The sequence below is a fragment of the Branchiostoma lanceolatum genome, chromosome 5, assembly GCF_035083965.1.
Source record: "Branchiostoma lanceolatum isolate klBraLanc5 chromosome 5, klBraLanc5.hap2, whole genome shotgun sequence".
In the NCBI taxonomy this organism is placed as follows: Eukaryota; Metazoa; Chordata; class Leptocardii; order Amphioxiformes; family Branchiostomatidae; genus Branchiostoma; species Branchiostoma lanceolatum.
Genome location: NC_089726.1, coordinates 13,177,357 through 13,200,665, shown reverse-complemented (window position 1 = coordinate 13,200,665; position 23,309 = coordinate 13,177,357). Strand labels below are relative to the sequence as shown.

General features: G+C 42.6%; 2 protein-coding genes across 2 annotated transcripts in view; both read left to right on the top strand.

Annotated features, from left to right (window-relative positions):
- Positions 1–1,138: 1,138 nt before the first annotated feature.
- On the top strand, positions 1,139–3,250 carry LOC136435868 (salivary glue protein Sgs-3-like). Its single transcript, XM_066429580.1, has 4 exons — positions 1,139–1,349; positions 1,520–2,215; positions 2,529–2,738; positions 3,038–3,250. The coding sequence occupies exons 1-4, from the start codon at positions 1,139–1,141 to the stop codon at positions 3,175–3,177; spliced, it is 1,257 nt and encodes a 418-aa protein (XP_066285677.1). The 3' UTR covers positions 3,178–3,250.
- A 4,040-nt stretch (positions 3,251–7,290) lies between these two features.
- LOC136435247 (E3 ubiquitin-protein ligase PDZRN3-B-like) overlaps positions 7,291–23,309 on the top strand; it is an 80,292-nt gene continuing 64,273 nt past the window's right edge. The window contains exons 1-3 of the mRNA XM_066428559.1: positions 7,291–8,570; positions 10,607–10,687; positions 13,053–13,154. Coding sequence (XP_066284656.1) covers positions 7,842–8,570; positions 10,607–10,687; positions 13,053–13,154 — 912 coding nt within the window. The 5' untranslated portion in view covers positions 7,291–7,841. The remainder of the gene's footprint in view (positions 8,571–10,606; positions 10,688–13,052; positions 13,155–23,309) is intronic.

Here is a 23,309-nt window from a genome sequence, read left to right as displayed (position 1 = left end):
AATAACACTGTCTCCAAAAACAAAAACATTGTACATGGTGAACTCAATCCAGAGTTGGACGTCTAAGCCCCAAAAGTCTTCCAGTGCCGCGAAACACGTCTCAAACAAGTGCAAAAGAATCTCTTTAATTCTAGCGGTTATCACTGTTATGCATTAACATACATTACAGAAATCACTATAACAGTTAACGTGTTACTGCATGAATGTCAAAAGTGTCGTGTACCAAATCATTATCTAATACATATCTCTAGATCTTATGCATATGAACAACATAGCACATTGTCAATGATGTTTTTCTGTTCGTACGAATTTAATTTTCTTTAAATTATCTGTGTAGGTCATGACCAAGGCCAGGACTTCACACTTCTTTTTTCAATTATGATAGATAATGCTGAAAACGCCCCTAAAATTTACACTGCTGTAACAAAAAAACAAAAAGACGTGCTACTTATAAAGTGAAAGTAAGGCCATTAACCTCATGTAGGTCATTATGGGTCTAGTTCCATGACGAGACCAATACCTTAACGCCTATAGCACAATTCGGTGTACCATGTTAAATGTGTATATAAACTATTGTGATGATGCTAAGTTGTACGTAGAAAAGTATAACATATCTGTTGAGATCGATGATGATAACGATTACCTTCTCGTCCGATGTATTTGCCATGTTCAGCATGACATACATGTATGGGGTGACTGGGGTCATTATTGTAGAAATTCAACAGGTGTCAGATTCTCACACGGCTGATACGAGGCCATTTGAAGTTAGCGTTACGTACACAATTAACTATAAAATGATTTAACTTAAAATAAAACTAGCAATTTCCATAATTAGTAGATAGACGCTTGGTGGTAAAATTTCTAACGAAGCGCTTCATATTCTACTCAATCGTCCTTAGGAGAAGAGGCCTGATTTGCAGCGAATATGGTTTCATCACAGAATGAGACATCTTTTCGGAATTTAGATAATTGATTATAACTGACTGGCATGAACATTTTATTGGGCTGGGAATGCCAAAAACTATGACGCAGTAGACACACAGGATGTACAGTGGCCTCAGTGAATAGTGAACGAATAATATCCTGGGTTCTAGTTCTGCTGTACTTAGTTCAGTTTACAGTGACCACGACCCACACGATGCTGCCCGCCATTTTCTCCCTCGTGTTTCTCCTGGCCAGCGCTGCCAAAGGTCGGAGCCTGACCGGCTGTCTGTTCTCAGACGGACGGGTGTATCCTCCCGGGGAGTTCAGCCCGGCCAGGTGTACCCGCTGCACCTGTATGACGACACAGGTGTCCCCAGGACGGAACACGTACCTTCCCATATGTATGAGCACCTGCAACCCTGATGGTACGTTTTCATTATTCTTTTGATATTTCTAATGACGCTCAAGAGCATATCTTTACTATGTAAATATTGGAAAAACAAAGGGAAGGGACAAGGGGTATAACAAGTGATTTTGGGCTCCATGATATTTCATTTTATTCCAAGTTTCAAGAGTTAACAGGTCCATGTAATAGCAACGTTAAATTACTTGTTATCCCTTGCAGCAAGGGACACCGTGACCATCCCTACCACCGGAGACCCTCCCACCACCACGCCCCAGACCACCATCCCCTGGACAACGACCTTCCCCTGGACAACAACCACGTCCAACCTTCCGTGCTGGGCCTACCTGAGGTTCACCTGTCCTGACCTCGACTGTCAAGGTCACGGCTCCGTACCCCACGACTATGCCAACTGCAGGTGCGGCTACTGCCTCTGCCCTGAAGATCCGTCCTCACAGACTACCAGCCGGCCGTGGTCCTGTCCTACCAGCATCCCACCCACCACTCGTACCACCGTCCCCTTCACCTGGCCCACCACCACCACGCCCACTACCGCCACCACCACGCCGATGCTCCCCTGTTGGGACTACCTGAGGTTCACCTGTCCTGACCTCGACTGTCAGGGTCACGGGTCCGTACCTCACGACTATGTCCACTGCAGGTGCGGCTACTGTCTCTGTCCTACAGAGGCTAACAGCCGGCCGTGGTCATGTGATAGTCCTACCACCATCCCTACCACCACCATACCCTTCACTTGGCCCACTACCGCCACCACCACGCCGATGCTTCCCTGTCGGGACTACCTGAGATTCACCTGTCCTACTCTGAACTGTCCGGACGCCATACCTCACGACTATGCCAACTGTGTGTGCGGTTACTGTCCTAACGGTACGGCTACATACCTGTTTGTGTTGTCGACCCAAGCAGTGACAGTGATATTTTTCATCAGTTGCTGTATGTGTTTGTTGAATTGCATGTTGGCCGTAGTAGTTTCAGCCACCCTCAAGTGGTAGCGAAATGTACCTTCTTGGATTCTTTCCTCGATCTAATACTAATAGTATGTTGAGTAGGATGTTATATTTAGCTGCCGTAATTCCTGGCACCAGCAGTTTATACAGTGAAACATTTTTGAAGAGTCGCTCAGGTTAGATATTCCGTTGTCACAACATGTCGTGATTGATTGTTATGTGATTGCCTCCAGGTCCTGCGACCACCGTGCCGACAACCATACCAACCACAGCCCCAACCACGACCCCTCCATTCCTCACCGCGACCCCTCCATTCCTCACCACCACCACGAGTCACTACTGCCGGCACCACGGCTGGAAGTTCACCTGTCCCTACTACAAGCCCTGTGTGGACGCGACACCGGACGACTACGCCAACTGCAGATGTGGGCAGTGTCCAAACGGTACTACAACAGAAACTCGCTAAACTTAACTCTTTGAAGTAATAATGAACTACATTAGGCATTTGAATCATTCATTTTTGTGGATATCTATAAGGTGTGCTTGCATAACTTTGTGGGATGTAACGCATTGATTAGGCGATAGGAAAATCATGTGGGTCTCCTGTTTGATAGGAAGTAATGTGGATGCGTGTACTTGTAGTAAAATAGATTTAAGAATAAACTTTTTTTCATAATCCCAATATAGCATTATCAAGAAGATTCAACACATCTGATTCAAGATATTGTATTTTTTTTCAAAGGACCCAACTGTTACGCCTGGGACGGAACCATTATCTCTGCAGGGGAGGCTGTTGAGGTGGACGGTGCCACTTGTCAATGCCACGAGTGGTTCGGCTCCTCACATTTCGCCGACTGTGACTTTGGCGCCCTCACTGGCTGAGCGATTGACACCACGTCATATTAGAGTTTGCGAACAAATGAGATGAAAAACAAAAAGAATAATCGGAAAAATATTTTGTCCTTTCTTTTCGGTCCCTGGATGTTGTTTCTTCCTCTCTTGTGTCCTAGAAATATATGATGTCAAACTAAAGTGACAATGGATGTTTTCTAAGCTATTGCTTCAGAAATCGCAAATGACAAAAAAACGGCAAAAAGTTAGCATGCATACATAGCTACTGAGAATAATTCAGTCAGTCAGTTGATAGAACAATGAGTAAGACGTTAAAGGAACTTTGAAGAAAGGGGACACTGTGAGTGTGACGATCGATTTGGGTACGCTTTAAGCAGTTATCGCTAGGTGTCGCTTCAGTACCATGGCTGCTCATCTGATGCAGTTCGACGTAAATCTCCAAGCAGATCTAATGGTTGCGAAGACCGTATCCAACTGGCAGAAGAAGTTTGTATTGCAACCTAACCCTAGGTTGCAATAAAAAACTTCTGCCAGTTGGATACGGTCTTCGCAACCATTAGATCTGCTCGGAGATTAGTTCGACATACGCAGTGCGCGTTGTTTGAACGTTAGGCTGGCGTCACGTACATGTGTTAACATCTTAAAGTCAGTCGTGACTTTTGAGAAACTCATTCTAGTGTTCATGTGAGTGAAGTGAATTCAAAGTTACTGAGAAAAGTGACGAAACTGTAGATAGTTGTTCATCGATTTGTTTCAGAAAGGGGGTGTTTTTTTCCCAAGTGACGCGAATTCATTATACCAAGATACATATCGGATGTAAATCTGCAACGATTACGAAAATATTGTTACTTCACACCAGCTCAACAGTCAGTAAAATCGATTTCGGTTGCTTTACAAAAGCACAACAAACAGCAGGCTGTCGATTTCACGCCTGGTACGTCATCCCCGGATCAATCTCGTTATCCGTAAGAAGATTTCAGCGGGCGATTCTTTGAAGTGAGCTATTGCTAATCCGTCATTCTAGTGTGCAGTATTTCCACTCCAGTCTGCACTGTAGCTATTTTTGTGAACGATCTCTGAGCGTGGGACGAGTGGTTTCTGGAAGCGATACAAGTGATACACATTGCGAGGAATATTTTTGGTCTCTAGCTTTCATTTTACTCCTGAATGAAAATACTAACCGTGTAGTACTCCTCCCCTCTCATTACCACACACACCACGCGTGAGAATTCCTCTTTCTTCTGCGGTTTTCCGTAGGTAGCGGCTTTTCCCAACAAGCCTTGGATTTCAGCTAATCGCCAGAGAAGAGCGGCCGAGTTTTCCATAAGAAAAACTACTCAAGACTTCAAGGCGATTCCCGACGATTAGTAAGAATGAAAACGCATCCACCTTGTGTTTCTATCTTCCTTCTCGGGGGACAGATGGGCAGCTGCGGTATTGAGACATCTCCAGAGAAGATTACAAGGCGGTGTCCTGTCAGATGTGATTGTGGTTGTTCAGTTGGTGGAAGGGCTGTCGGCAGCTGGTGTTCCTCCGTCCACAGTTGCGAACCGCCCGGATGTTTATGTTGGATGGGGGAGGAGGGCGGTACTGGAGAGAACAAGGCGCTACCGCCGTTAACAGCAAAGAAAATCAAATTTTCAACGGTAAAATCTGTAAATGATGGCGCCGCAAGTTCCTGCCGCTTCCTACAGGAGGGACAAAACGCGGCAGGAAGTAAAGACACAAGTTGAGAAAGACCCGAGATGGGATGAAGAAAAAAAGAACGCAAAACGTGTTCCTGAACATGTGGAGGCCGTATCGCAATGTATCAACAGCATATACCATCTAAGCAGGTGAAACTCTTCAATGTGTTGACCTACTTTTTTCGCATTCTAATTTACGCAAAATGCGACAACTATTCTTTTTTTAACATGAAAGATTGATTATTTCCAAAGATTGTGTTATATTTCACCTTCAAGCGAGTCATTTGATCCAGCCATGAAATCTTTTGATACTGGTAGATTTCACCGCCCGACGAAATGCAATCGCTAGCTCTATGCAATCGCAGACCCGTAGCGCGGAAACACACAAAAACTTCTCCTTGCGGATATTTGCGGAACTTCACCTAAAAGTCTCACCATGCATACTAATTTGAAACCCCGCTAGCGTGAAACCCTGTGAAACCTTATTGATCGGCTAGCTCCTCATACAAATGTTTCGCCCCATTTGGCCAATTTCCACGGTATTTTTTTCAGCAAGAAAACAAGCTTTAATAGAAAAAAAATAGGTAAAATATTCTTCGGGGCCTGCAATAGTTACTCAACTTACTGCTTGGGCGCACCGGCGAAAAAGGCCATGCATATCGTGTTGTAAACTTCAAGCAGGCGTGGGGAGGTAAAATTGAAACGGTTCATCAAAAGGATCTCTTCTCCTGATATCTGCTTGGTGATTAACTATGCATGTCCCGTGTGTGTTGTTACCACGACCGGTGCGTTGTCAGGGGTGCCTCGGCGCGGCACGAGTGACAGGTCCGTGTGAAACTGGCCCGGGGAGACGGGGCGTCTCGTTCCCAATTTCACGCTCCAGCCCCGTAGGCAGGGAAAAAAGGGTGTGAATTTTGGCGCCAATTTTGTGCGATTGCCGACGCCGACAAAAATTGTTCTGCAATAAACAACCCAGTGTTAATTGGTGTTTTTCTTTCAGGATGGGGCAAAGATAAACATAAGTAACTACATGGTGTGCGTTGATATTGTCTGGATATTTTTTTTTCATTTACAGAAGAAAGCATCAAATAAACAATATAAAAGGCATTTACTAATTGCTGAATCGTTCCGTTTGTTTCATCAGCAAGAAAATAGATACACGTTTCAGAAACTACTAGTATATAACCCATTACCACAGGAGAAAATATGTATTTTTAGTCTTTTCCAAAGATGTAAGCCTTGCGTACTCTGTCACTATCATGACTATGAAAACAATCACTTTGCCAAATAATCCAGAATCATACCATTCACTTGATATGGAGAAATATAAAAAATGGGTCCACGTAGGAAATGAAAACTCGTCACATTTACAAACGTTAGAAAGAACGAAAGAAAAGAAGAGCAGAAACGGGTATTTCCTGTTCCAAGGAAACAAAAACGCACTGCCCTGGCATTCAGCCGATGTCTTGCCCACGTCCCTGACATTCGCACTTGTCTAATGTAAAGTCAATAAACGACACAATTGTCACAGACACAACAGTTAGGCATTCAGTTTACTTGTGATCTTTTGTGTTGACAAGCGTGCCAAGTCCTTTTGCGTCAAGATTCAAGAAGTCATCTGAACACGTCACCTGCTACGTAGACAGGTCTCAACTTTATAAACAATGACTCCGATTTTAAATCTACCACCTCAACTCATCGACTGTGAGCCTTACGCCTTTTGGAATTGATTAAGAGTTCATCTCGGTCAAAGCCCAAGAGTTACGCGCACCTCCGAGAAGTTGAGCCCTGTGTGGGAGCTCCATGTTGGGCTCTGCCGTCCTTCAGCTGCTTCTAATTTTGCTGGCGTGCCTTTTTTGCAGCCAAGCCAAATAGGAACAGGCGTTCTGGCTCAAAATACGAAAGGAAAAATGGAAAAAGGTTAAGCTTTCCTTGAAAAAAATTGATAATAACGTTTCTAAAATTCTCTCCTAACCGATGCCAGGGTCTGGTATCAGTCATACTACATTCGTGATACTACTGTTCTATGATCTTCTATCATAAAAGGAAAGAAAAATGGCATTTTGTGTAGGACACCTGGGTCAAGTCAGCGTACATTTTCTTCGTCCGAAGAAACCATCTGTTTGTGTGTATTCGGTCAAATTGTGACAGGCGCAATTAGTGGTTCACACCTATTTTCCCTATGATGGAAACGACGAAGCCAGTTTCCCATGGCTTGTCGCGCATACGAAAACCTTCAAAGTCCCCGCCTGCCGGAAGTTCCCATCACCACGACTTCCTATTTGATCACCCCTATGGATTCAACACGGTGGACTCTTCCACCACCCCTTGCAGGGTAATGTTGTTCCAGATATGGACTAGACCATGGTGTTTGGAGGGGTGAAGAATAACTTTTGGCTTGATAGCCAATAGCGAGGAGACAGGACGTCCCTGCCTGCGTGGATTTGCCCTGGCGGAGCTTCAAAGGGTCTAGCCGGCGGGGTGCGCGAGCTGAGCCGGGCCTGGGGCGATTTTATTTCCATTCCTGTGTTTTCCTAGGCCGAACAGGGAACTGGATTCGCGTCTTTCCAAGCTGAACGTCTCACACGCGCAGCTTTGGGTCTCATAATTTCGTCGGATTGTCGTGGACCTATCGAGGGATTGTGCGAGTGATCTCGGCGACGATCCCCGCAGCTTTCACCCCGTCTGTGCGGCAGATTGTGGTACTAGGGGTCAGGCCAGACGGCCCGTGACTGAGACCGTGGATCCGCTAGCTGTCCTGGGGATCAGCCCTCTGCTCTGGCCCAGACCAGCGCTGTAAACACAGTGCAGTCAGCGATTTCGGAGTTTATCAGGAAGTTTGGGGCTCATTGAATCGAGTGAGCAACAGGTCAGTGTTGAGCCTCAATACTACCGAGGACGGGCCTTAGGATTGTGTGTTTTAGGAGGACGCTACATTTACCAATCCTTTCTGATTGTACTGTCCTGATGATGTTTGCCGTGTACTAACGTGGAGCTAGGAGTTTCGGCATGGGGATTGATACCCGTCGGTTTTCGGGGCCCGTGTCGCCCGACTTGCTCTGTTCTCTGTGTGGAGGAGTCCTACAGGACCCGCTGGCTACACCGTGCGGACATGTGTTCTGTGCGGGGTGCGTGCTGCCATGGGTGGAACTACGCGCCTGTTGCCCGTACCTCGGGGGAGAAAATGTAGCGTGCGGCGCTACCATCCCGTCTGTTCGGGACCTGCACCACGTCCTCCCCCTCCGCAGCCTGGTCCTCTCCCTCCCCGTGCGGTGCGACCACGACGGGCGGGGCTGTGAGACGGTGGTGCCGTTGAGGGAGCTAGGGGCTCACCTGGACCGATGTGACTACACCCCCGTGCCCTGCCGTAACCCCGGCTGCCGGGAGATGGTCAACTGCAAGGATCACGACCAACACCAGCGCGAGCTGTGCCCCTTCCGACCCGCCGGAGTCTGCCAACAAGGCTGTGGCCTTACCCTCACCCACAAAGACGCTTCGTCTACGGAACACGACTGTATCAAAGCCTTACAAAACCTGGTCTCATCCCTGCAGCTCAAGCTCTCTAGGGCCGATCAGGACGACAAGAAACGTGCTGTTCGATTCTCCAAGCGAGAGAAAGCCTTGCTGGCCCAGATCGCCACGATCCAGAGCGAGATCCACATGCAAGCGCTGAGATTTCAGAAGAAAATCACGGACTACAGGGCACAGATCGACTACTTTACCAGGAGGAATTGGCAGGTATGTCATTGAAATGAATGGGGTGGGGGGCTGAAAGAATAGTATCTATTGTTTTGCCATACCCAGTCATTTACACAGGTCCCAAGGTGAGGTCGTGACCTGTCACCTGGTGGCCTGTTGTTGTGTGACCACAGAGCGTGTGCGCCAGTTGTTGGCCATTTAAATCCTTTTGTTGTAAAGTTCACAAAACACATAGCCTGGGGAATAAAGCGTGTATCTCTTTATTTCCTATTGCTCTTTAACATCTCCATAAAAACACAGAGTGTAAAGTGTAGACCAGTTGTCATTTGTCTACTTCTCTCTCCTTATCAGATTTGAGATATCTGCATTGCCTAGGGCTGGTATCTTGTTGATAGGACATTTATGTAGTTTACCACTTTAGATGCCCCACGCAACGTTGTTTATCTCTGTAACTCACCGTAAATATTTGCAAACTCTGCAAACAATACTTTTTCTTGACCAGCTTTCTAAGAAGGCTCATCAGACTTTGAAAACAGGGAAAAATGCTGACAACGAAATGTTTCCAAAAGAAGGTGCATAATTTGGTTCTTGGTTGGTACTTCCTGTTCTGAGGGGGGTGACATTCCCTCTAAACAGGGGATGTTGTTTTTAGGTTTGAATCCCAGACTTCAAAGATACCTACCCCCTTTTTACTTGCCTCCCACTGTTGACAAAGATCCAATTAATTCTGTTACTCCAATGAGGACAAGGTTTACATAGGAAATTTCATAACAGGACTGAACAAGCTCAACTGCCCTGCCCTTTAGTTCAAGGTGTCCCACTGTGGGTTAGACAAACAGATGATGGCGAAAGTTTCCTGGCATAGAGGGTTCATGAGCAAGCCTCCTTTCCTTTGTTAAGCTATTTTGCACATCGGTATAAACCGTTATCAACAGACCAACTAAGTATCTCCCAGTTCTATCTTGAAATTTGTCAGGAAAATTACAGCATTTCTGTTTAGCATCATGTCAGCTTTTCTGTCTACTGTATTCAGGTTGCCTTTCAAACTAGATGCCCCCTGCAAAGCGGAAAATGCCAGCCATGTGACATGTCTTTCTCTAGATCAGACATGTCACATTCATTGTCTGGCCTTTGTCCATCCCAGGGGTTTTGCAACTTTTTTTCTTTCAATTCACCAAGTTTGCCCATTTTATGAAAAAAATTCTGATTGGAAAAAAAAATCTGGGTACATGTCAACCCCAAATGTGCATACTTTGGTACTACCAAAGGAAGAAGGTCCTTGTCTTCTATTTCTAAGTTGCTCTATCAATCAATCTTTATTGAAATGATGTATCTTTGACAGTAAGCTGTTCCAAAGATTTACTTGTGTACACGCACAGTATTTAAAAGTTTCTGTATATTACAGCTGAAGCAGTATGTCTTGTTTCAATTTTGCTTCCATGCACCATCAGTTTTCTACAAAAATCTGAGAACCAAGGAATCAAATGGTTGTGGCCTGAAGAGCAAAAATTAGTGAAATGTAAGAGTAATTGATAATGGCTTCTATGTTCTCTGGTGTTGCAAAATCTCACTGACCCTCCTCCTTTCCTTGTATGTAGAGCCTACTTTTGAACATCTGTTGATATGTCTGCAGCTGTTAGGTGTTCAGGGACTAGGCCTGTCCCACTGTGCTTTGCTGTCCCAAGCTCACTTGGCACCAATAGTTTGTTAGTACACATGAATCCAAGTGTCCGACATTCCTTGTTGAATTTCGCAAGCACCCTCACAAGTTTCAGAATTCAAAGGAAGAGTCGCTGGTCCGAAACATAGGACAGTTTCAGTGCCATCCAGTGAAATAATTGATAGGATGAATTCTACAATCTTGAGATAGTAAGATTATTTTTAGGAGTCTCCTATGCTATTTCTGTCGTTTTAACTTGATGGACCTTTATAGGCTCCTTTCTGGCATGTGTGGTAACCAATTGGTCCCCCCCCCCACACACACACCAAGCATGCAGAAGGGCAAAACCGAGGTTGTCATTAGGTTTTTTTGCCCCTTGAGATGATTGTATGAATTTTTTTCTGTGTTTCCATAGCCTGGAGAGGAACAGCGACTTACCGTGATCCTGGAGCGAGACCAAGGCATGCTGGGATTTAACATCATGGGAGGAAATGTGGTAGGTGTGCATGGTGGGAGAAATGAGAATGATGTCCGGAAAAGGACATAAAATGTCCGGAAAAGGACATAAAAACTCAACAATGATAAGATCCTAGTTTTGTATCAAACAATGTGTGAATTTGTATAGTTCAAGCCTTCAAGGAGTGGTTCCTCAAAAATGTACCTAATATGAATTGCCAATTATTTTAGAATGATGAATGTGATGATAGCTATTTGAAACGGCAAATCAGGTGTGATACACACAGCTCAGGTTTTCCTCTGTTGATGAATATGTTTAAATCCTCTGTGATGTTTCCATAGCTAGGAGACAAGGAGGTCAGGAGGTGACAGTGACTGTGTTAAGTAATTACTTCTGGGAGTGATCATTCCTTCATCATGCAAATCACCTCCCATTTTCCCCTCTTCATCTGGCTGAAGTCTATTTCCTTTTCAATGTACAGAGAAGAATAGGCCACATTTACACCATTACCATTTCATTCAATTAGAATTAGCTGTATTGAAGCCAATTTCATCATGCTGTGAATGGGTGATGTCACAAAAGACCTGGCTGGATAATAGTTTTCATGGTCTCTTCTTTAATTGTGTAAGAATTGTCTGTTGTATAGTGGTGGTGTGGTATTCTTGTACACAGACAAAAGCTACAATTTTGATAAAATTTGAAGTTTCAAACAGTAAGTAAAGAATGGAATCATTCTTGGATATTGATTTGTCCACATACAAATTGTCTGCCTTTTGTCAGAACCTGCCCTAACAAAGAAAGGATGTATATTCAGATTCAGAAGCTCTTTTTTGTACTACCTCTAAAGAACACCTTTGTCTTGCTCCATTTAAATCTGAAGTGTTTTTTGGAGTTGTAAGCTGTGAGTATGTATACAGGACACTCTTCGTTTTCATGGGACAATTACGATGGCACTATAATTGGGCCAACTAACATAGCAAGTGACAGGAAAGTTTGACGGGTCCAAGAATCTCAGTAAGAAACTGAAGTGAAACCTATTTTTGACTAAAGGAAATTATGTTACGTGAGTTGATTTTTTTTCTTTTAGTTATGTGTTGTGAGAAACTGAGGCTCTTTCTCAAACCTAGTTGCAGGTTGATAGTTTGAGTCTTCTAGAACACTTCGGATGCTCTTAACAAGGGGTGAACCAGCTTTCTGTGATGTATGTAAACTTTAGAGAACCTAACTTAGCTTACAACTCCCAGAGCAAGGATGTCTTCGTATAATTCTGGTGATTACATACAAACAGTTGATATACCTTTGAGAAGTGCATAATTGTCTGAAACTAAAAGAGACAACAACAGCATTTTGAAACTTTCTAGCCAGGACAAAGGTTGAAGGCATTTGATAGGGAAGCCACTATTTCCTTTGTAGAAAGCTTGAGCAACAGTAGACTAGTAGTAGATGGAAATACTCGTCCTCAAACATGTAAAAACGTCTCAGTTGTACCACTCTGAAAGCTACCAGAGGAAGGAAGTTGTGTCACACTTGGTATGTGGATTTTCCCCCACTGGGCATAGAGTAACAATAACTCTTGAAACACCCCTGCAAACTTGAATTTCCCCAAATGTCTGCCTTCCAAACAGCCAGAGGAGATCTAATTATTTGTAAAAACTGGAGCACTCGATTATATACCCTTTTATAAAAATGTAGAACCTAGACTAATATTTCTTTGTCCAGAAAGTTTATTATGGCTAGGTAGTCACTATAGGTAGTCTTGGCAGCAGTGCAGAAATTCAAACCTTAGGTAAAGTAGGTAATCAGCTGAAATGACTCAAGTTTTCATCACAGGCCGCCCTTCTAAGTGGACTGAAAGGACTCTTACAAGGTCAAAGTCAAATATTGTCGCCCATTTTTTCATACTCCAATGACAAATCCAAGCAATACGTGTCCAAGGGTATGAAGTGGGAGCTTGCACTACCAGTTTCAAACTTCTATTTAGTCTGGAGCTTAAACAAGAAATACAGTCCTTTAAACTGAGACTGATGGTGGAGAAGTCATTTGGCACCATTGCAAGTTTAGTTCCTATTTGCAATAAGAATATATAGCTCACATATATCTTTGCTTTCAAAGTTTGATTCATTATCGATACTAATTTGAGTACAGTTACCTTGGAACTGACAGTGATATCTTATAATGCTGTTTATATACCTTTCATTGGGTTCTGTCAGATAATTGATTAGAAATCATTAAAAACGTAGTTAGGAGAAAGTCTATTATATCTACAAAATGCTGCTTTGCCCCTCCCCTTTTGTCTTTTGAAGGGAAGCCAGCCAAACGCCCCAATCCAGAATTGCAGGATGAGATCATGTTTTACCACAATGTTATGATCTGTTCTGGTAAGCTCACTGTTTCTTCCTTACAGGGAGATGGGATTTCTTCGGAGGGCATCTACGTGTCGCGAATCGTGGAGAAGGGCCCGGCAGACGAGCAGGGGAAGCTGCGGATCCATGATCGCATCATGCAGGTATGTGGACAGACTCTGCGACTTCCAATCACGGCGTCGCCCTGACCGTTGTTTATCCTTGCTGGCTTACTCTGCCAGCTTGAGTTACTTCAGATGCTAGAAGACTTTGTGCAACATCTGCCTCTAGTGTAGAGGGGTCTGAAGTGTTCTGTGTGGAAGGAAGGAGTAATATCTCTTGTAGGGGGTATTGATGTGCAAGGGTTATTATAAGAAACACACAGGCACGTTTATCATATTGGTGCCTAGCTATGTAGTTTGCACAAGAGTTTTGACAGCTTTCCTCCACTGTTTATTTGGTTTCTGTGATTGTTGGTTTTTGTTGTATGCCTGTCAACCCACTTCAACACTTCCCTCCTGCGTAGCGGGCCCCCATGCTTTCCACATTCCGACTGTATACGCGAAAATGCTTGGACTTCTCTCATAGCATATCTTGGTTTGAAGTTCAGATCTGGCAGCTTTCCCACCATGGTTAGATAAGCTCCTTGGAGGTTTGTTGCTGAGATTGTCCCCATAGCAGAAGCAATCCCTCTGTCATTTGTCCCTCCCTGGGTCCTAGCCATGTTTAGGCAGGCCTCTCCCAAAATGGCAGAGAATGGAGTCAAATGTGAGCCTTTGTTTATCCAGCCAAAGGCCTGGCTGGGACGTTTGCTGACATGTGACAGCAACTTCCAGCCAGATGCTCCAAGTTTCCCCCTCCATCTGTAAACCAGTTATAACAGGAAGCTCTGCGTACAAGCAGACCCTCCTGTATCCTTGTAGCAATCCCGGCGTACACAAGATACCTCGTACGTGATTATCGCTGTTTGTGTCATCAAGATTTTTTACAGGGACTATTTTTAGTGGTAAATGGTATGACAGGGTTTCTGAATAAACCGGACTAGTTTGGACAAGATAAAATTTCTGTGGCTGTAAGGGGGTGGCATTTGGCTTGTAATCGCTTGTCTGAACCAATCTCATGTCTTGTTGCAAGTGAACCCAAGGAATGTCCAGCAATACAGAAAGCAGCTCCAAACGAGGTTAAAAGCATCTTGTAGGGGGACAAATTCACAAACAGATAATTTGTCTGTCAGTACTGTCATGTAATTAAAATGTACAGGCCTGTTATTGTAACAGTATCCAGTTTAGGGTCTGTGTGTCAGACATGGTAGTTATTGGGGAGGGGAGGGAGTTGTGTATAGTCTGGATTATTCCTGAGTTAGCCATTTGGAATGCAGTCTGCTGGGTGCTGGGAGATGTTACTTGTCAGAACGGGAGATGTGGAAATAGTAAAGGTTAGAGAAGAAAAATGTGAGGCTGTCTACCTCATATATCACCAAGATACTGGCAGCTTTTGAAAAGCTCACATCACTCAAGATCAAGGTTGAGGAATATATTGCGTTCTCTGGTGTGGGTTAGTTTAGAAGGGCCACAAGTGTTTCTAAGTGTGTGGGGGATGTGCTCTTCTTTCCCACAGACTGAACTACACACACCAATGTCTTGATTGAGAGGAGGAATTTCCCTGGGACATATCCCATCAGGAGCTGTGTTATTGCAATTTCTCACTCACAAATTGCTTGCAGGGGCTGGCTGGTAAGGACTGTGTGAGAATGCAGCAGAAGTGTTTTATATTTCACACAGTGTCTCCACCCAGCTGTGGGCAGGCTGACCTGTAACATCGCTGTGGCCTCTCTCATCAATTTCTGTCAGGAACTTGACCTGAAGTTAGCTGTGGCTCAGCCTCCCGTTTCTGGATTTGTTTTACACAACAGTATGGACTCTTGTTCCCTACCAGCCTTATGCACCTGTTGGGGCATTTTCTGCTGATTGTTTCTAAAACTGCGAAAGGCTGCCAAAAATGTCTGGCTATTGGCTTGAAAGGAAAGACTGTAAATTATGATTTAATGTGATCCTATTCTCCTGAATGGATCAAAGCTATTTTGTCATAAGATGCAAAATGAAAGATAGAACAGTATGGCTGGACAAAGTACCTGCCCACTTTTAGTGTCTCCCAAGCTAGAAGACCAATTAGCTGTACAAAGATGACCAACTGTGATGTAATACAATGAAGGGTGGCCAGGCATGACATGTTCTCTGAGATGGTTCACTTCAGTTACTAGAATCCACTTTGTTCAAATCTCCCAATGCTTATGCAGTAGTAGTGCTTAGTGGATGGGTTATGCAAGCAGAAATGAAAAAGATGTATTTACTTACTATGGTAATTGATAGTATACCAGTTAGTCACAAATTCACAGACATCAGACTTTTAAACTACACCAGTGCTGACAGATACCAGCGCCACAAATCCTGTCTCCATTTACACAAACTGTCCCATTTTGGTCACCCAGATTTATTTTTCTTATCCTGACTTCATCCTTCTTGAAGGAAGACTGCTGACAGAGGAGACGTCTTCTTTTCTCAAGTCAAACACTGAGGTGTCTGGTGGTGGTAGGCTAAGGTTCTTGTGGTTTGAGTCCCAAATCTCTTCTTGCTGGTTGATGTGATTTTCTCTGTGGTAGGTGGGTAGGGCTGTTTGTATGTACAATCGCTGTAGTTTATATTAAATGTAGTCTTAAACTGCAGGTGTAAGTGTGTAACCTGGGGTGTTGTTTAGGTTGAGATGTGCACCAGACTGGCCGATACTATCTGTTTATTGATGTAACGGACGAGAGGTTAGGGTCTGGGTGACATAAAAACTGATAATACATATCTGAAGAAACAGTTTTAAGAATAATAGCATTTTTGGAAGAGAGAGAAAATAAACAATATTCTTGACAAATTTATTTGTGTTTGTGCAAGTGGAACTAGAGATGTACCATTAGCTCTAATTTCATCTTCTCAAAGAAGGAGCATTTCTTTAAAGTTTGAAGGAAAAAGCAACCTCTTCTATCGGCACTTGGCACCATTGCCTTAGCACCTAAAAGGAAAAAGTTGGACCCAACTGTTGGGTCCAACTTTTTTCTTTTAGCTGCTAAGGCACTGGTGCCAAGTACTGTGCCAGTGACCTGGTCGAGACTGTGTACCACAGGCATGTGACCAGTGGCAGAAGTGGCAGCAATGGCAGGTGGAGCTCCATTTCAGTCTGCCCTTTAGCATGGCAGGCACGCCTAGCAGGCTATGTGCACCACACTAGTGGCCACATCCTGCAATTTCCCATTTCTGGCCTTGGGGCCATGGAGGCAATTTGGAGAGCTGATACTATTTAAAGGATAGGAAAATTGGACAGGCTTATGATAGTTTTGCAATACAAAATCATGTTGGTACTCCTACTATCAAAAGCAACGAGAGACAAAGACAAAGATTAGAGTTAAAGAAAATGTTAAATGTTAAAGAAGATATTTAGACATATACATATCAAAGGTATCTCGATTATTGATTGGTTGATCATGTTTTGGTATTATGCTCTGTTTGTTTTACCTATTATTATTTTAGTGTTTGTGTGGCCTGTGGGAAAATGTAGGACAAGAATGCAGATGATTTATGCCCAGTTCTACCTTCTCATACCAGACTTTCATACCATGTCATTTAGTGTAACCTGATATATATGATTTAGGACAAGGCACATTTTCCAATGTTTACCTTTCTGTGTCAGGGAAGCAAGTGCCAAGGACTCTCACACTGACCTTCGTCATTTCCTATTATAAGGATGTATATATCTTGGTGAAATGAGTCAGATGTTTTCAAGTTGAACTATAGAGAAATCGCCTTGCTTTTATTTTTCATTCATTGAGGGCCTGGTTTTGGACATTATTTATTTTACACTAAACTACAGGAAAACTGACTGAGATAATGTGCTTGTAAGCTACTGTGTTTTGAATTTCCTGCAGAAAAAGTTGTAAAAACCTGAGCATCTCGGCTCATTTCTTCACTGAGTCTAAGTGTCTTTAGGAAGGACTTGCTGTATATGTAGAGTGTCAATGTTAGCTTTCCTGCCAAATTTATCTGGTCCCACTGTTTCTCTTACCCTTGTTTCCAGGGCTGACTGCAAGCCAGACAGTGGGAAACAGTTCCTGTGGAGGCAGGCCAAACTTGTTCTTCCTATTTTGTCTACAAACAAGTTTATCTTTCCAAGGGGTTTCTGCTGCTCTGATGTTTTCTGCCACCAAACACTGAGCGTCTCCAGACGGCTCCGGTCCTGCGTGTGTGTATTTGCTAGAATGCACCTGTTCGTTGGTTGTGAAAGTGTGAGACATGCAGATAAAACAAGCCTCCCTACCAATCAGAAGCCCTGAGACTCAGTACACATCCTTTGAACCCTGTTGAATTAGCAGAAAATTTCCTTGCCAAAAGGCTGCTCAATTGAACTAGCTACAAAGTTTTAAAGTCAAGATTTGGCAAAACCATTGTTTTCTTTTAGTTGTTTCTATCACATAAAGGCATTTCTACAGCTCCCCAAAGAATCAAACACTTGTGTTCATACAAAGTGCCCATCATCACAACCTATCTTAGTTTTCTCACGCACTTGTCCTTTTTTTGTTTGCACCTCTTCTACATTTATCCAAATCAAATAGCCTTAAATTCATTTGACACACCTGGTTTGCAGGTGTGTCAGCACACCTGAGAGTTATTGGACTCCTAACCTTGAAATCCTCCAGGAAGGTCAAGGCTGTAATGTGAACAACTTCTGCCAGTAAATATAGCAACAAGGAAAAAGGATTAAAGCTTGGCCTTTGTTTGTTGATAGGCAGGAAACAAGTGATGAGCAGCAGACTACAGGAGGGATGAAGTTATCAATTTGTGGTTAATCATGTCACTTCGTCAGAGCTTCTTAGTTGTTGTCACTTTCCTGTTTGTTATCATAAGAAGTCGGAATCAATCTGCTTGATAGAGGTATTATATGCATTGCTTGTATATTTCTATCAGAAGGTGATTCATTTGCCTGTGTAATTTGTTTGATCAAATGTAATTTGTTTATTTTATATGCTATTGAAGATGTAATATTGGACAATTTCCATTGATTGCTTGCGGTAAATGTGATGTGAGCATCTGGAAATGAGGGAGATTTCCTTGTTCCTAATCAGTTTATGTGTGAAGTAGTCATTTTTAGCACCTCGGAATTAAGAAATTTGCGCCTATGTGTTTTGGTACTGAAATATCACCCCTGCAGAGTTCATTAGTGAATATTGAGCAAGATGGCAGGAGGGGCATACAGTCTATAAAGCTGTCTTCAACTTTTGACCTTCACAGCTTGATCTTCTCCAGATTGTTTCAATGTCTTGGCAGATCCCTGGAGTTGATTTGAAGCATCTTACAGACAAGATGGCCTTGCAGTGAGGCCGAGGATGGTTTCATTAGTTCTAGATGACTTGAGATGAGTCAGAAGAAGTATGGCCATTTCTGTGTTGTGTCAACTAGAACTGCATGTAATGTAAACTGTGTGTAGTTATTATGGTAGTGAATTGCTTACAGTCTTTGCCAGACCTTCTAGTCTTGCCCAAAAAGTAATGGACATCGGCCAAAATGAGGTACAATAAGTAGATAATTGGCAAAGGGACTTACAATTAGATCATCTCCTACTAGTCCTAGCTCAAAAAACTTTGCAAGGTCTAAATTGCTTACATGTATTACACGGCAGTTGAAAGATGCAAATCCTGAACTTTTACTTGGAGCCATCTCAAAAAGTTGTTCTTGATACCAAATTTCATGTTGCTTTCTTACATCTTTGGGTCAGGGCAAGACTAATGTGTTCTCAATAGCCTATCAGAGTGTCTTTTGGGATGATTTAATCACTGTTGATACAAGGAGATCTATCAGTAGATTTGATATGTTTTCCTTGAGAAATAGGGGGGCAGTTTTCTATTGGGTTGTAGATATTCAAACAGATAACACACATCCCAAAGGAAGCTTGAGTTCATAGGGTCTAGACTTGTTGTTTTAGCAACCCCTCCATCCTGAAGTACCATCTGGGCTGAGTTTTAAGCCTCCCAAATATTCTCTAATGCAGGATCTCATTTCTAGCTTGGCCATCGCTAGGATATACAGAATGTGTGCTTTACAGCATTCTTTCAGATTACAAGTCTGTAAATATGAACTGACATACTGCAAGGGCATAATGGAGGAATAAAGAAACATACGACTTAGCACCGGAGGGAATCCAAACAATCATATATCTTTAAAGTATCGCTAATGCTTATTCTGAGACTTGAAAATTGACTATATTGGTGTGTTTGGTAATATTTATACAACTCATGTAGGGCTGTTCATCTCTTGGATATGTGTCAAGAAATTCTAATCATGAATTGTGAAATTACATTAGCTAGCTTTGGGAGGAATGTAAAAGCAGCTTGAGGTGGTTGTTAAAAGTTGCCCCTTTGGTTAGGAAGGTCAGACCTGTAATTCAAGCCTTACAGAGTTGTTTGTGAGAAAAGGAGTTCGGATGTTCCCCTTGTTTATTGTCAGGATTCTTACGGTGACCTTGGTCTAACATAGCAGGGTGACTCATGGTTTAGTCAGATAGAGGAGCTAATCCGTCTGGATGTGTGAAATGCCGTAGATCTGCTCAGCAGCCCCAATATTGTGTTGACCGGCATGCTTTTGGCCCCTTTCTCGCGTCCCTGCCATACCACCCGAGATGAGGCATTCGGATAAATCTGTTTGAAGAAATGCTTGTTTGGAATTTTAGTGTTTGCGGCTAGATTTGTACTGGGGCCGTCGTGTCAACATTGGCTATTATAAAACGGTGATAAGGTCCGGATAAGACATGTTGGGTATCACATTCACACAAAAACCCAAAATAAACTGGCGTGAGGGGAGAAACGAGAATGTGGAAGAGAAGGAGCGGAACTGGCGGGTTAAGAAGGCTTGTGAAGTATTTGTACGTGCGTTAGTTGCACGGATGTCCAGAACAGCAAGGGGCATGTTTGTTCCGGCCGGTGTTTATGTTTTTCTCATGAACTGTTTGTCCAAGATTTGGTGGTCACAGATCTGGCCACAATTGTACTCGTGTTTCTGTAGAGATTGCACGACCTAGGCGAAATTCTTTAATTATCAAATCATAAGCATGTTATTCAAGCAAACAACAGTGTTTGCTTGTTCACGTTGACAAGAATGCCATGATGTACAAAGGACAAACCACTTAGGAGAAGCATATGAGGCACTTATTAAAAAAAGGGCAAACTTATTACATGAAAGGCAAACATGACTGGTTAGGTGAACTCAAATCTTGTAGGTTCACACTGTGTATCTTTGCTGTATGGTTTCCTTCTTCAAAAACTATGTTGTTCAGATACAGTGAAGCTTACCTTACTTGTAGACGTGTTGTTTTGTTGAATGTTGCTAGAGGTCACTTTGCAAATGTAGAAACTTGGCCACTACACAGGGACGAAAAGTATCTTACATTTATGGATAGATTAAAACAATAACATCAAAGACTATGCTTACAAAAGAAAAATATACCAATTTTGCTTTGTTATTAAGACAACTTTGTTCGTCCCTGTGCTTTTTGATGGGATTAATCATCTTGTGGCTATTTATCTGTTGGGAATAAAGACATTGTCTCCATTTAATGAAGACAAATTTTATCAGGTCTGGACATCTTTGATAGCTGTCTCAAGGCCAATTTCCTTACTCAGTTTGTTTTTTCTTCAGGGCATTCTGGGATACTTCCTTTCTCATTGCCCTGTCAGTTATCATTACGACCATCCCACAAAATTAATGACAGGCTTGTCTTATCTTAAATTTCCCACTAATGAACCTCAAGTTTAAAGACGTAATTACTCCCACAAATATCTTGTTGCATCAACTCAACCACGATGACCAACCCAGGCAAGGCACAATGTTTACTGGGTTGAGGAAACAGAATGGTCTTAGAAGTTAGCAGGTTGTAGCAGAACAAAAACTGCTTTGTCTAGCTTTTATTCTGTAGGATAAACACGAATATGAGCGTGCTCAGTCGTGAATTAGGAGTAGTTCTTATGGTGTTTCACAAATGAAAATAGTTTGTTTTGGGTTGATGTTCGAGTTTACAGAACAACCTGTGAAAAAAACGCAGAGTTAATTTTAGCGGAAGCGATATGGCGACAGGGCGGCTTAGTCTACTTGCCTTCTCTGGTTCAAGGTCAAGACTGTTTCGGCTGTTTCCTCGCTTATCGCCTGAAGGAAATTGAAGGAACTGACAAAAATTCCTTTCTTGACAGTCAACCCCGCAACCCACTAATCCCATTTTAAAAGACGATTTAGTTTTGTAAAAAAAAAGTGTCGCTGATGTGATGATTCAAATGGACTTACTTACTACCGGAATAACATTGGCGACAGGAAAACTTACGTAAAAAATAGAGACAACAGCTGGTAGTGGACTTGAACATCCAGCCTGGTCTGTCTTTGTCTCTGGCAAGTTTATTTGCTCCCTGTGGAAGTTTTTGTGGAGCACAAAATGCTTTTAACGTTCTCTCAGACTGGGCAGAAGAAAGAAAAGGAAAGGGAAGTTTGTGGGGTAACCTGATGAAAGGGATTCTCTCTTATTTGCAGTTCCTAAAGCTGAAAGGTACTGCATCACAACTGTCTATAAAGATTTCAACAAACGACAATTTGTGTAAAGGCAGACTATATCTGTCAATCTGAGACAGAAGTAATTAGATTAATTTGGCCTGAGGTGTCTAAGTCAGACAGACTGTTGCAGTTCTGACCAATCACACAACAGCTAATGTCCTTTTACATGCTGCCGTACACAAATTCATCAGATTTATTTTCAGAACCAAGTCAGAACAGAATAGGTTACTCTGCAACTATCTGTTCCTTCTGTAAGAAACTTACGTTTCCAGGCATTACACCAATGCATGTAACCACCTTGGAGGTCCATTATGGTAAGTAGGAGATTAATGAGTGCCTTGTTCAGTATGGTTTAAAGGATGAGACAAGCCAATGAGACAAAAGTTGTTATAATAACATGTGTCTAGCATGACCAAAAGATTAATTTTCTTTATGAGTAGAATGAAGACACTTAACTTGATACATGACAATATAGCATGATATTGCACGAAAGGTGCTGATTATTCACTTTTCTATAGTCAATATGATATTACTTTATTAGCTAGGATTATGAATAGGCATTCATCTACTGTGAGGCATTCTGTACTGTTGCCCAGCAGACTGTGAGTGACAGGATATGTTGGGCAAATATACAAATATGGCTGCTGCCTGGTCCAGCAGTAAACCAGGCAGTCATCAGTCACAGTTGTCTCCCTGTGTGGTAAAGATGACATCCCAAATAGATAAACCTAACTAGATGATGGACCATTCCTAGTTTAGTCTACTGGAAAGCACAGTCTTGATCTTATGGATGACACATTAATGCAACTTTTCAGTCTTGCACTTTTTAGCAAATCAGCAGAGATATGTTACAGTGCTTGCACCCTAGCAACAAGTAGCTACTAGGAGTGGAGAAACTTCTTTGGGCCTGTCGTAAGCTGCTTTATAATATCTAGATCATAAATCTCTTGAATAAGTAGAGCAGTGTTATGAAATATGACAAAAGAAGCTGTACGTCTATGTTTTGTAAAAATGTCACCTCAGATTTTTGCCCATCAAATTATGCCATCCACGAAATCAAGTCTGTATGACTCCATTCTTAACTCAGCAGGTGGCAGAGTTCCATTGGTATCGGTTTCCCCACAACCTGTGTGGCTTCTTCATGCTCAAGTTCTCTCTTGTTTTCTTACTGCCCTGAAATAAACAGAAGACGAGATGATTTTCCTCACTGTTGGACATGGTGTGTCTTCCTTTAGGATAACACCAGCTGTCAAAGTCAAGGATCTCACTGCATATCTTGTCTTGATTGAATTATTTCCGGTCAAATTGAAATAATTATAACGCTTTTTTAGAAAATTGAAAAAAAGCTGCAAGTAAGAACAACAGAAATATTGAGAGGATAAATCTTCATCAATAAACAAATGCATAAGTAGGTAAAAGATAGGTTCATTGATTCCTGCTCTGCCTATGAAATTGTCGTATTAGCCCTTTTGTAATGAAGCTACATAAAGTGTTATCATCTCTTGCACAATCTGTAATAATCAATTGTTATCTACCATACATATGGATTAGTGACAGTGACATTGTGGGAAGTAACATCTGACAGCCTGTTAGTAATAGCTTCATTACAGACCCATTGTTGTTAGAATAGAACATTCAGATGCTGATTGACATTTAAAAACATATATTCGCTGACATCTGAAAAGGTGTTAG

Excerpts from the sequence above, each read along its gene's own strand:
- LOC136435868 (XM_066429580.1), top strand. The coding sequence starts at position 1,139 with ATGCTGCCCGCCATTTTCTCCCTCGTGTTTCTCCTGGCCAGCGCTGCC. Across the intron at positions 1,350-1,519 it reads GAGCACCTGCAACCCTGATG|CAACGTTAAATTACTTGTTA; the intron begins GTACGTTTTCAT and ends TCCATGTAATAG. Across the intron at positions 2,739-3,037 it reads ATGTGGGCAGTGTCCAAACG|GACCCAACTGTTACGCCTGG; the intron begins GTACTACAACAG and ends TTTTTTTCAAAG.